Here is a 12,065-nt window from a genome sequence, read left to right as displayed (position 1 = left end):
CTTGGTGCTTGTTACATTCTTATAAATTGAATCATACGACAATGCATCGGTCTAAAGTAGAAGAAAAGGTGAACAATTTCGTGGTTTTTACCTAAAGTGCATAAGGTAAGTAAAATTTACTTTATAATATAAATAACTTCTAATATAATATATCACATCTATTAAAAAAAAATAGTAATTCAATACGTTACCTCAAGTCAGTCATTATCTTTATGATTTTTTTTAATATATATATATATATATATATATATCTACCTTTTGAGGAAAATCTCTACTTGCTAGTTAGATAGACCTTTTCGTGAAGACTAGTTTCAAAGGTCGATTTTGGCACTAATTGGATTTTGTATAAAGCTAAACGACACGTCCTACTCTTTTTGGTAAGGACAATATTAGGGTGCCTACTAAATGTGTCCACTAAATAATTTGCACTAATATAAATAAATTTTTTTTACTTTTTTTTTTCTTTAAGTATTTCTCAAACATCCTTAATCATTAAAAAAGAAATAATAATATATATATATATATATAAATTTACTAATAGTCATTTTTTTAACTATTTAAAAAATAAATAATAAATAAAAATATATAAGTGAGCACGTTTGATGACCATATTTGATAATCATAGCATGCGGCTCTGCTTTCTCTCGGAAAATCTATGAGGTGGATATAGAAGATGAGAAACAGTTGGACGACAGTCCTCAAAACTTTTGAGGTACACGTGCGGCTAAGATTGTATCTTCCCTTTTCCAACTGTCCTCTTCGAAAATTGTTTAAAGCATTTTTCAAGGGTGAGAACGAAAAATCATCGAATGGTAGAGCTGCTACATGAGCATAGCTTATGTAGATAAAATAATTGCCAGCATAGATTCGAGTAATGCATAAGCCCTAGATAAAATAAATGAAATGTGACAACATAGGCAGAATCACTGAATCAGGGGCCCCCCCCTTCCCAGCTGCGCGCATTGTCATAGAAAGCTGCATCGAGAATCAATGAAAATAAATAACTTTTTTTTCTACATCTCTCGCTTACTCTAAACTTGTTTAGAAATTTAACACTTAATCCTATAATTCCTGCAAAAATTTGTCTATGCCAGAGGTCTGTCTGTATGATCTGTGAAGTTGCAACTTGCCACACATGAACCCCCATTTGCATAGAGGTATGACATGGAAAGCTAGCTGTTTGCTTTAATTGTATTAATTGTTTATTATTTTTATAAAATAATAATAATAAATTGGATAATTAAATTCAATCAGACTATTGAAAAGGATCTCAATTGTTAGTCAAAGATTAAAGGGAGGTCCTGAATTTCTTTAAGGTTCTTTTGGAAGAAGATCTTATATTAAATGGTAAAAATTAATGCATATCACGAGATCCCATATTTCCAAATAAATGATTTTGTAGGTTATAATATATAGTAGCATACATGATATATGATTCGGTTGTTGGAATGTTCCTTTTTTTTTGTATTTTTTTCACTAATAAAAACCAAGACCCTAAGATTTCTTGACATTTTGGTTGATTGCTGCGGATGATCTTTAATGGATTGCATCATATCAGATCGGTCTACGTAACCAAATGCAATTGGATATTAACAAATGCTTAGAAAATCAATAAGTAAAATGTACATTTAAACATTATCATGTGCATGCCTCACATATGTTCCCCTACCCACCTCATGCCATTGACTTGTAAGGAAGCAATCAATTCCAATCCCCATAATGTTGGGTGTTAAAACACATTTAATATATAATTATTATTACGATAATCGTATAGTTATTAAATGAATCTTACAAAAATAAATTCATAAATTTTTATGACTTAATTAAATGAATTTTTACTTTGTAGTGAGAATTTTTTATAAGATCAATATGAATTTATTACTAGACAAAAGTTTCAGAAGCTTTCCACAATATTAATGTTGCAATTAATCACGTGGACATCTTAAATTCTTCAGAGAAATTTTCGAAATATAATTAATTAATTTAATGTGGCAGAATCGGAATTGTGGTGGTGTCCAATACTTGTCCAGACATGTTCCCGTTCTTCCCTCTTTCACTCTGAATTGATGACATAGAATTAAAGCCTAAATAGTTAACAGGCAGCCCCAGTAGTATATACGTCTGCTGGAAACCTCAACCCCAACCCTAGGCCCCATATAATATCGTTTGTCATGATCAGATCTAGAAGTTCACCAAATTATAGAACCAGAACATATTGATGTGGATATATTCCGATGAGTTGTGCTGCATATGAAATATGAGGATAAAAAAATAAAATTATATATTTTTAAGTGGGTGTGCAGGGTGTGGGTCTTATGTTTAGAATTTTTCTATTCCGATTACATTTGGAACAAGTTTCCGATCGATGCAAATGCTGACTTTACATGGGTGTGAACACTCGCTCAACATAATTATAATCCTAATGCATATAATAATTAATTAATTAGAGCCTGTCTTGAAAATAAACATATATAGGGCCATCCTGCATGCAGCTTTGACAGATGCACAAATTAATCATTAATAGATGGTAGATGAACGACATTTAAATATCATATACTTTTACTAATAAATAAAAGACACTAATTAATCTCCATAAAATATTTCTAATTAGGTGACAGATTCGAGCAGATCAAATTAATGTCAACCACGCAAAATGACCTATATATAAGTATTTTTTTAAAAAATCACATTTAGAGTCGGTTTGAACTGAGAGATGATCATTTCATTATTATTCACAAAATATCTAATCACTATGATTAATGCATTTCTGAATATAGGAAAAATAATAATTTTTTAATTTTTATAATTATTTTTTTAATAGAGTACGTAATTATGTAATATTAAAATCATTTCTTATAAAATAAATTAATCGCACCCTGCGTGCACGTACGTATGCCCGCCATTAATTGAAGGAATATTCATGGCAAGAGATCAATATAAATTATAAAAAACTAGAGTGAAGAAAATTGACGGAAAAAAAGCACATGACCACGGATTAAATAATACACGAGACATATAGGAAGCAAAAACGCTAGCTTTGATTCTTTCCAGCAGGTATCACAAAGGATTAAAAGGTACGAAACTTTTCTTTTTCCCTTCAGACACGTATACACGATCAGAAACTGAAGACATGACTATGCTGGCTGCATGGTCCAGCTCCAAAATGAAAGAAAAAACCTAAAAGATCAAGTTGTTTGCTTTAGAATTACGGTGGAAAACCGTATAAAACTACTATATACTAATAATTAGCTTGCAGACCCAAAAACGAAGCCTTGTTTGTAAGTTGTATGCATGCATGCATGCATGATTCATGCAAACAGATCACGTAGCAACCCGGCCTCCTGATTCGGACACATAATTTAGTCTGTCCACCTCTTCTTCCCAATCCAGCTTCGATATTATCTCATCGTACTCCGGAACATATTCCTAATGCAATTAGCCAAAACGAGGTTACCAAGAAAACAATTAATGAATATCAATTACTAAATTATTTGAAACATTTGAATTATAATCTAAATTACGAGAAGATCCGAAGCTATATATGCATATATATTAACCTCGAGCTGTCTGAACAATTGGTTGGCTGTTGGTGCAGAGACGATAATGCGACGGGCAATTGGTGAAATAAAGCCTTCATCAACGGCCTTATCAATGAAAGACAACAAGGAATTATAGTACCCATCAACATTCAAGAGCCCCACCTGCAAAAATTATGACCGAATTAATTAATATATTACAGTAATATATATCCAAGGTCGAAATATCTACTTAATATATGTTTTTGGCAAACAACTCCTTTTTGATTAACAACGCTATTAACCTTTAATTATTTAGTATATATTTTATCCTTCTCATTGCGTATTATAGATGAGGTGGAACTGAGAACCTTTCTCCCAGTCAAACGGAGATTCTCCCCAATCAAACCTATAAATTATGTGGCATGATTACTATTTTTATAATGGATAATCTTATGCTATCTTTCCATGTGAATCAGAATTTAATACCACAATATGGCACATGCATTGATTCTTCTTTAATTCTTCTTTAATTCTTCCTTTTAGAGCTGTTTTTTTGTTTTGCCTGAAGAATTTTATCAATTAAACATGGCAAAAGAAACGGAGAAGATTTCTATCTTACGGGTTTGCGGTGAATTCCAAGTTGAGCCCACGTAATGACTTCGAGCAGTTCTTCTAGAGTGCCATACCCACCTGATATTGTGATCAATAAGCAAAGACGATCATGAGTTATTTTAAAATCAGAAAATCCATGCTGCATGCATGCAACTTAAATTCAATCAAATCTTCTACTGAAACTTTGATTAAAGGACCGACTCGTACCGGGGAGGGCAATGAAGGCATCGGCTTGACGAGCCATTTCAGCTTTCCTCTGGTGCATATCAGATACAGCTCTCACTTCACCAACCGTTTCACCAGTTATCTGCAACAATACTTTCTTGGGTTAATTATTATGTTATTAACTCAAAATGCTGAATTCCAATAAATGTATCTGAAGTCTGAACAAACACGAGAATTTAAAGAAATATCAGAAAACAACGGCTTGCCAATTGCCATTATATCTACTTATCACAATATAATTAACTAACAATTTTAAAAACCGTTTTGCGTGAAATAATTTAAGCTGAAAATGAGTAATTACACATCATTAATGCTGTCTTACAAGGACCATTTTTTTCCCTCAAAGTCTTCCAAAGATTGGTTAGTGAGAACTTAGAAAAAGTTCGAAGCACAGTAATTTTGATACGTTTCCAAACACGCGCTATTTGCAATTCAATTTTTTTGACAGAAAAATGATAAAAGAATTTTCATTTTCTGTCAAAAGACGAAAGAAACTGCGCATGAACGAAGAGATCAGGTGGTGTTCCTGAAAGTACCTCTCTAGGCATTAGACTCCTTGGAATGACTCTGCCAAAAACCCAAAAAGAAGGATCAGTTCCAAACAAACATGAATTTCTTATACGCAGTAGAAGATTCTGGTGGACCACATAGTACTTCTTAGAATTTTGTTTAAACAAACGTTGCCCTAATAATATCTAGTGTTGAGAGAAAAAATAAACTAAAAAGCTGGCACTACTGAAAAGCTGGAAAAATAATCTTCATGGGCTCCCTTTATGAAGAAAGGAGCAAGTCATGACTAATCGCCTTGAAAGTTTCACCGATATGGGCACCACGATCTGTCGAAAAACAAGTTGCTAGTTGCACCAGCTTGTATCATTGAAAAGACGGAAAACAAAAAAAAGGAAATCGGTTAAAGCAATGTTCAAAAGTTCACATACTTTCTAGCCATCATGCTTTTTCATCTCTAAGTAAGTAAAGACAAGGACTGAAAGGGACAACTTTATCCTAATGATAGCTCACAAAGAATATTAGTAGAAAAAACATGCACTTTTACATTATACTCCACGCCATATAATTAGCAAGCAAGTTGTAAATTAGTAGGAGCATAGTTTTATTAGACACTATTTCTTATAGCCACGTTCACGGTCCAGAAAATATGACCTTTCTGTTCAGAGGACAAAACGTAAAAAAGCATGTCCCTTTTATCCGGTACCCAGCATTTGATCCCATGATGTCTGCCTTTGAGTGGGTTGAGTACCCAATTCATAGAAATTTTGGACAACTTGACTAGTTTTAAGAAATAAAGGATGAAAGCGGACCATTTCATATAAAACCAAGAAAAGTAATTATGGGGAGACAAGAGATGCCGGGCTTTTGAACCCATCCCTAGTTCTTGCACTTGATATATATTCGAACATTAGACCAACGAGAGAGAGAGAGAGAGAGAGAGAGACGAACCCTACAACATGACGCCCACCATCATGAACAGCCTGAGAAACAAGACCCATCAATCCCACGCTCCCACCTCCATAGACCAAATCAATCCTTCTCTCCACCTGCAAAACACATCGAAAACCAAACCCATTAACACGCGTCAAAAACCCACCATTAAAATTAACATTAATTTACTAACCATGAGATGATGACGACGATGATAACAATAATACAAAGAGAATGAAAACCCCTAAACAGCCTACTTGAGTGATATATATAAATATGTTTCGTGGTACCCCATGAACAAGAATCATGGAGTTTTGGTCATGGAAGCCTGTGGAGGTGCCCAATGTTGGAACGCGTTTAAAATAGTCATGATACCAAGGGAGCACGTTTGGTTCCCCCCGAAAAAAGCAGGAGAATTAATATTATTTTAACAAGATCAGTTGAAAAACTATATTCTTTGCAGAGAGAGATCATGCAAGAAGGCTGCTCAACTGACGGGCAGGTTACAGCTAGCACTCTCTCCTTGATCTCCTCTCTCTCTCTCTCTCTCTCTCTCATGCCAAACATAAACCCTAAACCTTCCCCTTATTTTTCAACAATCATAAGCCCACGTTGGAAGCTTGTTTGTTGCAGAGCACCACCACACCGACTTCAGAAGAGAGAAAGAATGCAGAGAAATTAAAGACTGAATATATAACCAGAGAAATAAATTTAAAATAAAATTAATGGGATGATAATTCACATGAAATTGACCTTCTGTCGAGGAAGAAAGGTGACAAATTCATGAAAGAATGCACATAGAAGGGAGACATCTCATTGAATCTAATTTTTGCGAAAAAACAATTAGGTAAGATCATCAGGTCAGAGAAAAACCCGGAATGGCATTTCGAATCGATGTTTGAACGTCTTCTTAAACACAAAGGACCATAAAAGGATATACATTCAAAATATGTTGAAGACGCATATAGTCATAAACTCCCCCGACATATGATGTATATATCATAGAAGAGATAATGAAAATGGTAAGATGAGAAGGACAAAAATGTTAGGGGGAGAGGGTGGGTTGGGGTAGCCAGCGGACTTTAACGTTACCAGTTCCTTCCCAAGTTCAACAGCAGCTTCTTGGTAACTAGCTTTCTTCCCTGAACTGCTCCCACAGAACACACAAATCCTCTTGAATCTCGACTTTGTCTCTTCCATCTCTCTCTCTCTCTGATCTCTCGTCTCTATTTTGGGATAATGATCTGTCAAGAGAGAAGAGGGTTGAGAATGAGAAGGAAGTGAATATATTATATATATATATATATATATATAGACACACTTTTAAATACATAAAAAATAAAAAATAAAAAAAAATACTTCAAGCCGGCCACGTTCAATACTAAACTCCTTGGCCAAGTAAATTTATATAATACACTTGGCGTGTATTTATTTCTTTATATTATATATAGAAGTTAGAATTATAAGACATGATGCTCTATGTTTAGAGGTGTGCAATGTTAAGGTCTTTTTTTTTAATTTTTTAATTTTATTTTCCTACTTTATTATAAAATTAATTATAATTGATGGGGTAGAGATATATTTGGCAGGACAGGTTCGATCCATGTGTATAGGTGGATCATGATTTACATAGGATGTGTTAGAGCATTGATATTGGTTTCATCAAATTTATTTCTAAAATTTGATAAAAAAATATATATTTTTTATAAAATCAAAATCTTCCTAACCGAAACCCTATATTGGATTAACTATTAGATTAATCAAAATAAGAATATATTATTATTTTTTTAATAATATAATTTTTTTATTTATTCTTTTCATATTTTACAATTATACTAACTATATATGATACTTAAATTATTATATCTCAATTTAAATATATTGTGGCTCAAAATTGAATGGAAAAAAATAATTAAAATAAATTAAATAATAATTATAGAGTGTGAACAGTTAGTCTTTAAATTTGAAGTGAACTTGAATCTACAATAGTTTAAAATTAAATATTTTTGTGTATAATGAATCTAATGCAATGATTTTAAATACAAATTCATCTAATTTTAAGAATAGCACTCATTTGATGAATCAAATATCAATGCATTTAGACGCCCGTGACTAATTTAACTTCACGGTAGCATGAGCACGGCCAACAATATATGTATAAATCATAAATGCCGCCATAATATATCTCAGATTTATAATTAGCCTCATGTGTCTTTTAATGTGGCTTTTAAATCGTTGATGGATGATTATGATCGTTGCTTCACTATTTTTAAGGTTCTAGATTTTAAATTTAAATTAAAGCGCACCATATTATTTTAAAAGAATTAAAAGCGCACCTTCTTTATATTTATTTATTATAACATATAGGATGCATGCATATTGAAAATTAAGATTTGTAGAATTTAATTATTTATTTCATGCATGACACATTGAATTTTTCTAACTAGATGTATATATATTGAAAATTAAATCACAATTTTAAAAAAATACTCCCCTTTTTCATTCACATTAGCATTTATAGATTTCAAGCACTCTCTCCGGTCTTTGCAAATAAAAAAAATAAAAATAAAGTCTCGAAGTATTCTCATTTTGTTGTTACGATATCTATGATCTGTTTGGTCATATTTTGACTTGAAAAATATTTTAGTCAAAAACCATAGTTTAATGTGATATTTTAAATTGTAAATCTATTTTTATTATAAAGTAGATATAAAATACCATATTAAATTATATCAATTTATAGATTTATTTTTGTAAAATCTCTTAATGACTGTAGCACTTCAATTTTGATTTAAGTCTCATTTGTTTTCGTATATGAGATGAGATGAATTGAGATTAAAGTTAAAAAATTTAATAAAATATTGTTATAATATATTTTGTAATATTATTTTTGTTATAAGATTTGAAAAAATGAATTGTTTATTTTATTTTATGTAAAAATTTAAAAAAATTGTAATGATTATATAAGTTGAATTGAGAAGAACTGTAAAATCAAACTAGACATCAGTAGACAGGATAACCGCGATTAGAAAAGAGACAATCTTTAAAGAATTATATATATGTGCCACATTAATGTCTGGCCAAAAGAATGTAGATCAAATAAAAATATAGGTCATGAGACGTAAACAAGATAAAGAAATTGAGCTTCGTATAAGATTTCAAACACACTAGTGTTGGTTAGGCGTTTCCAAATGGCCATGTGCTGTAATATAAGTACATGATGCAGCTCATGAATAACTAGGCCGGTTACAAGGTCAGGATCGTCCCGCGCGCATTGACGAGGGGCGGGTCCAAATGTATATGTACGTATTTTCATAGAGTAGGAACTCTAAAAATTAAATTCGCCAGAAATAGTGTTTTTTTGTATTTTTATTTTTTATAATGATATATGTACAATTCTTTCTAAAATATTGTATAAAGTAATGTTATTTTTATAAGTTATTTTATAAAAATGTTCATTTAAAATATAATTATATATATATAAATTATAAAGTTGTATCCAATCCACCCCGTCCACAATGTAACTTTAACTCTCCGACACAACCGCTAGATCTATATCTCTCGTTGGTTAGGTTCTTTTCTTATATATATTCTTATATGGGGGATAATGTGAGATTTACGTCCTCATTTTATACTGAGAGACTACACTTTACACTGTTAATATACCATTCATTGGGTAATGTACATATATAATAAACGACGACAAAATTTCAATGTGTTTAATTACCATAAATTTGACAAAATTGCTGAAATGAGTCTAAAGGTCAAATAATGATCATTGAACATTTTGCATCCTATAAGCCTAGCTTACCATGAAATTATCAATAGTACTGTTTAAGGTAGTCTTGGACATAGCAAGACTAAAAAAAAAAAGAAAGAGAGTTAGAGCAGTGTAGCTATTCTCTCAAAACGTGATTATAAGAATCTCTATTCACTGTGAAATGTCTGGTTTGAGCCATAACTACTACCCAATAGGCAAGTCCATCACCACAGCATCACCAAGCTATCAATTGGTCCAAAGCCCGTACCATAAACCCTTAGTTAAGTATTATTATAAGCAATTTCAACTTATGCCAAATTCAAATTCTTGATTTCGAGATTATGAATTACCGACTCATACCAACTGACGTACTAGTTGAATATAACAGGACTTGGTATATAACAAAATATGTATGTCATGTAATATAACAGTACTGTTTTGCGAAAACTCAAAAAACACGTCATGAAAATATTCTTGAATGTATATTTTTTCTAACATTTTTTGGCATACATAAGAAAACAAAACAACACTTTTGAACGTTATATAGATTTTTGACCAAAATAAGAAATTTCAAAATCTGACAATCCAAACAAGGAGTTCACGTTTTCGTACCACAAGTACTGATTTCTAAAAATAAAAATATCCAATAATAATAAAAGAGTATTGTAACATCCATAAAAACAAATAATATAAAATAATCTAATGAATTAACATGATTTTATCTCATTTATTAAACCTATTTTATAATAAAAATAAATTTATAATATAAATAATCACATCAGTCTCTATCAATTTATAAGATTATTTTTAAGATAATGATAAGTTTATTATCTTCCTATCACTCTTTTATTACTCTATAATATATTTGAAATTTTTATTTTTTTATTATTTTCTTAACATCCTTATTCATTAAGAAAAAATTAAAAAAATATACAACTTCACTAATAGTCACTTTCTTAACCAATAAGTAAAAAAAATTAATAAAAAATAAAAATAAAATAAAAAAGTAGTAAATTGGTTGTAGGAAATAGTAAACCTATAATTATCCTTATTTTTATGTAATCACTTAGTGACTAAAATATTTTCATTAGGGCTTATTTGATTCATTGATTGCACTCAGCTCAGCTCAATTGAAATTTAAGGTCTCGTTTGTTTTCTCAAATACTTTCAACCCATATTATCTTATCTCATATAATTATTATAGTTTTTCTAAATTTTCACATAAAATGAAATAAACAATTCAATTTTTTTAAATGTCAAAACAAAAATAATATTAAAAAAATATATTCTAACAATATATTATTTAATTTTTAATTTTAATCTCAACTCATCTCATTTACGAAAACAAACGAGACTTAAACCTTTTCTAATATCTAAACATCCGACTTTTAAATTTCTAAACTTTTCTAAACTAAAAATCTCTTCATACATAGGACTCATAATCTTTTTCAATTTCTTATAAATATATCTAAATTTATTTTAATATCTAAACACATCTAAATTCATTTTATGTGAATCTTATAGAATTCATTCCACTATCTCAATTCACTGTTATTAAAAATTCAACTTAACTCAACATAACCAATACGGAATTTATATAAAAAATTAAAAAAAATGATTTGTTTATTTTTATAGATGAGATTAAATAAATTAAAATAAAAGTTAAAAGTTAAATAAAATATTATTAAAATATATATTTTTTAATTTTTTTATTTAAAAAAATTAAATTATTTATTTGATTTTATGTATGAATTTATAAAAATAAAATGAGGTTAAAAAAATAAAAAATAAAATGTGAAAGTAAAAAAACCCTAAAATCCTACCTCGTCCAAACTCCAAACGCCACGGTAAAGCTTTTTTGGCCTTGGGAAATGGAAATAATGCGCTTTTGGGGGTTGATCCGGTATTTGAAGTTGGACTGACAGACTGAGAGAGTAATCATTATATTTTTGCTTGAGTTATGCGCCTTTGACTGGTTGGATGGCCCACCAAACTTTATTTTCCTATATTTATTTTTCTAACGCTATTGCATCAGCATCACCTGTCGCAAGCAATACCGATACGGACCGGTGGTAGCTCCGAAGCATGGGCCAGCACCTCGGTTTCAAATTACAACACAGTAGTGACACGATTTAAAAGCATGCTAATTTGATTAAAAGAAACTTAGCTAGCTTTAGCCTTTCGCCGACGGTAGAGGTGGGATCCACAGGTGAGCTGAGCTGAGCTCCTTTCCTTTCACTCACGTTGATTTTCCTTCGTGAAGACAACCTAAATTCTAATTTGTAGAGGTCTGGCACGAAAAAGTGTAAGTGGAAAGGACAAGACCGATACATGTGCTCTTGTCAATTGTCATTTCTTTCCAGCGAGAGAGTAATTTCGGTTCCTGCATTCGTCTGAACATTGAATGTTTTTCATTTCTGTCAACGTCATATCATCTACATCTCGCCATGCTACTGTTAACAGTAATGGAATGAAGGTAAAAAATTAGGCAGAATATCAAAAGGTTGTCA

At 30.9% G+C, this 12,065-nt stretch overlaps 1 protein-coding gene across 2 annotated transcripts; it reads right to left on the bottom strand.

Annotated features, from left to right (window-relative positions):
- Positions 1 to 3,014: 3,014 nt before the first annotated feature.
- LOC109013601 (cytokinin riboside 5'-monophosphate phosphoribohydrolase LOG7-like) lies at positions 3,015 to 7,067 on the bottom strand. Of its 2 annotated transcripts, none has more exons than XM_018995744.2 (7): positions 6,888 to 7,067; positions 5,814 to 5,911; positions 4,892 to 4,922; positions 4,338 to 4,437; positions 4,138 to 4,208; positions 3,558 to 3,701; positions 3,015 to 3,426 (listed from the first exon to the last, which is right to left on the bottom strand). In XM_018995744.2, the coding sequence occupies exons 1-7, from the start codon at positions 6,993 to 6,995 to the stop codon at positions 3,322 to 3,324; spliced, it is 657 nt and encodes a 218-aa protein (XP_018851289.1). In that variant the 5' UTR covers positions 6,996 to 7,067; the 3' UTR covers positions 3,015 to 3,321. The 2 variants fall into 2 exon arrangements, with proteins under 2 accessions (XP_018851289.1, XP_018851290.1); XM_018995745.2 differs by lacking the exon at positions 6,888 to 7,067 and adding an exon at positions 5,989 to 6,098 and having other exon boundaries at positions 3,052 to 3,426.
- Between the last annotated feature and the right edge of the window lie 4,998 nt (positions 7,068 to 12,065).

Source organism: Juglans regia, chromosome 4 (genome assembly GCF_001411555.2).
Source record: "Juglans regia cultivar Chandler chromosome 4, Walnut 2.0, whole genome shotgun sequence".
Taxonomy (NCBI): domain Eukaryota; kingdom Viridiplantae; phylum Streptophyta; class Magnoliopsida; order Fagales; family Juglandaceae; genus Juglans; species Juglans regia.
The sequence above is the reverse complement of the archived record's forward strand: the minus strand, read 5'-3'. Positions and strand labels throughout refer to the sequence as shown.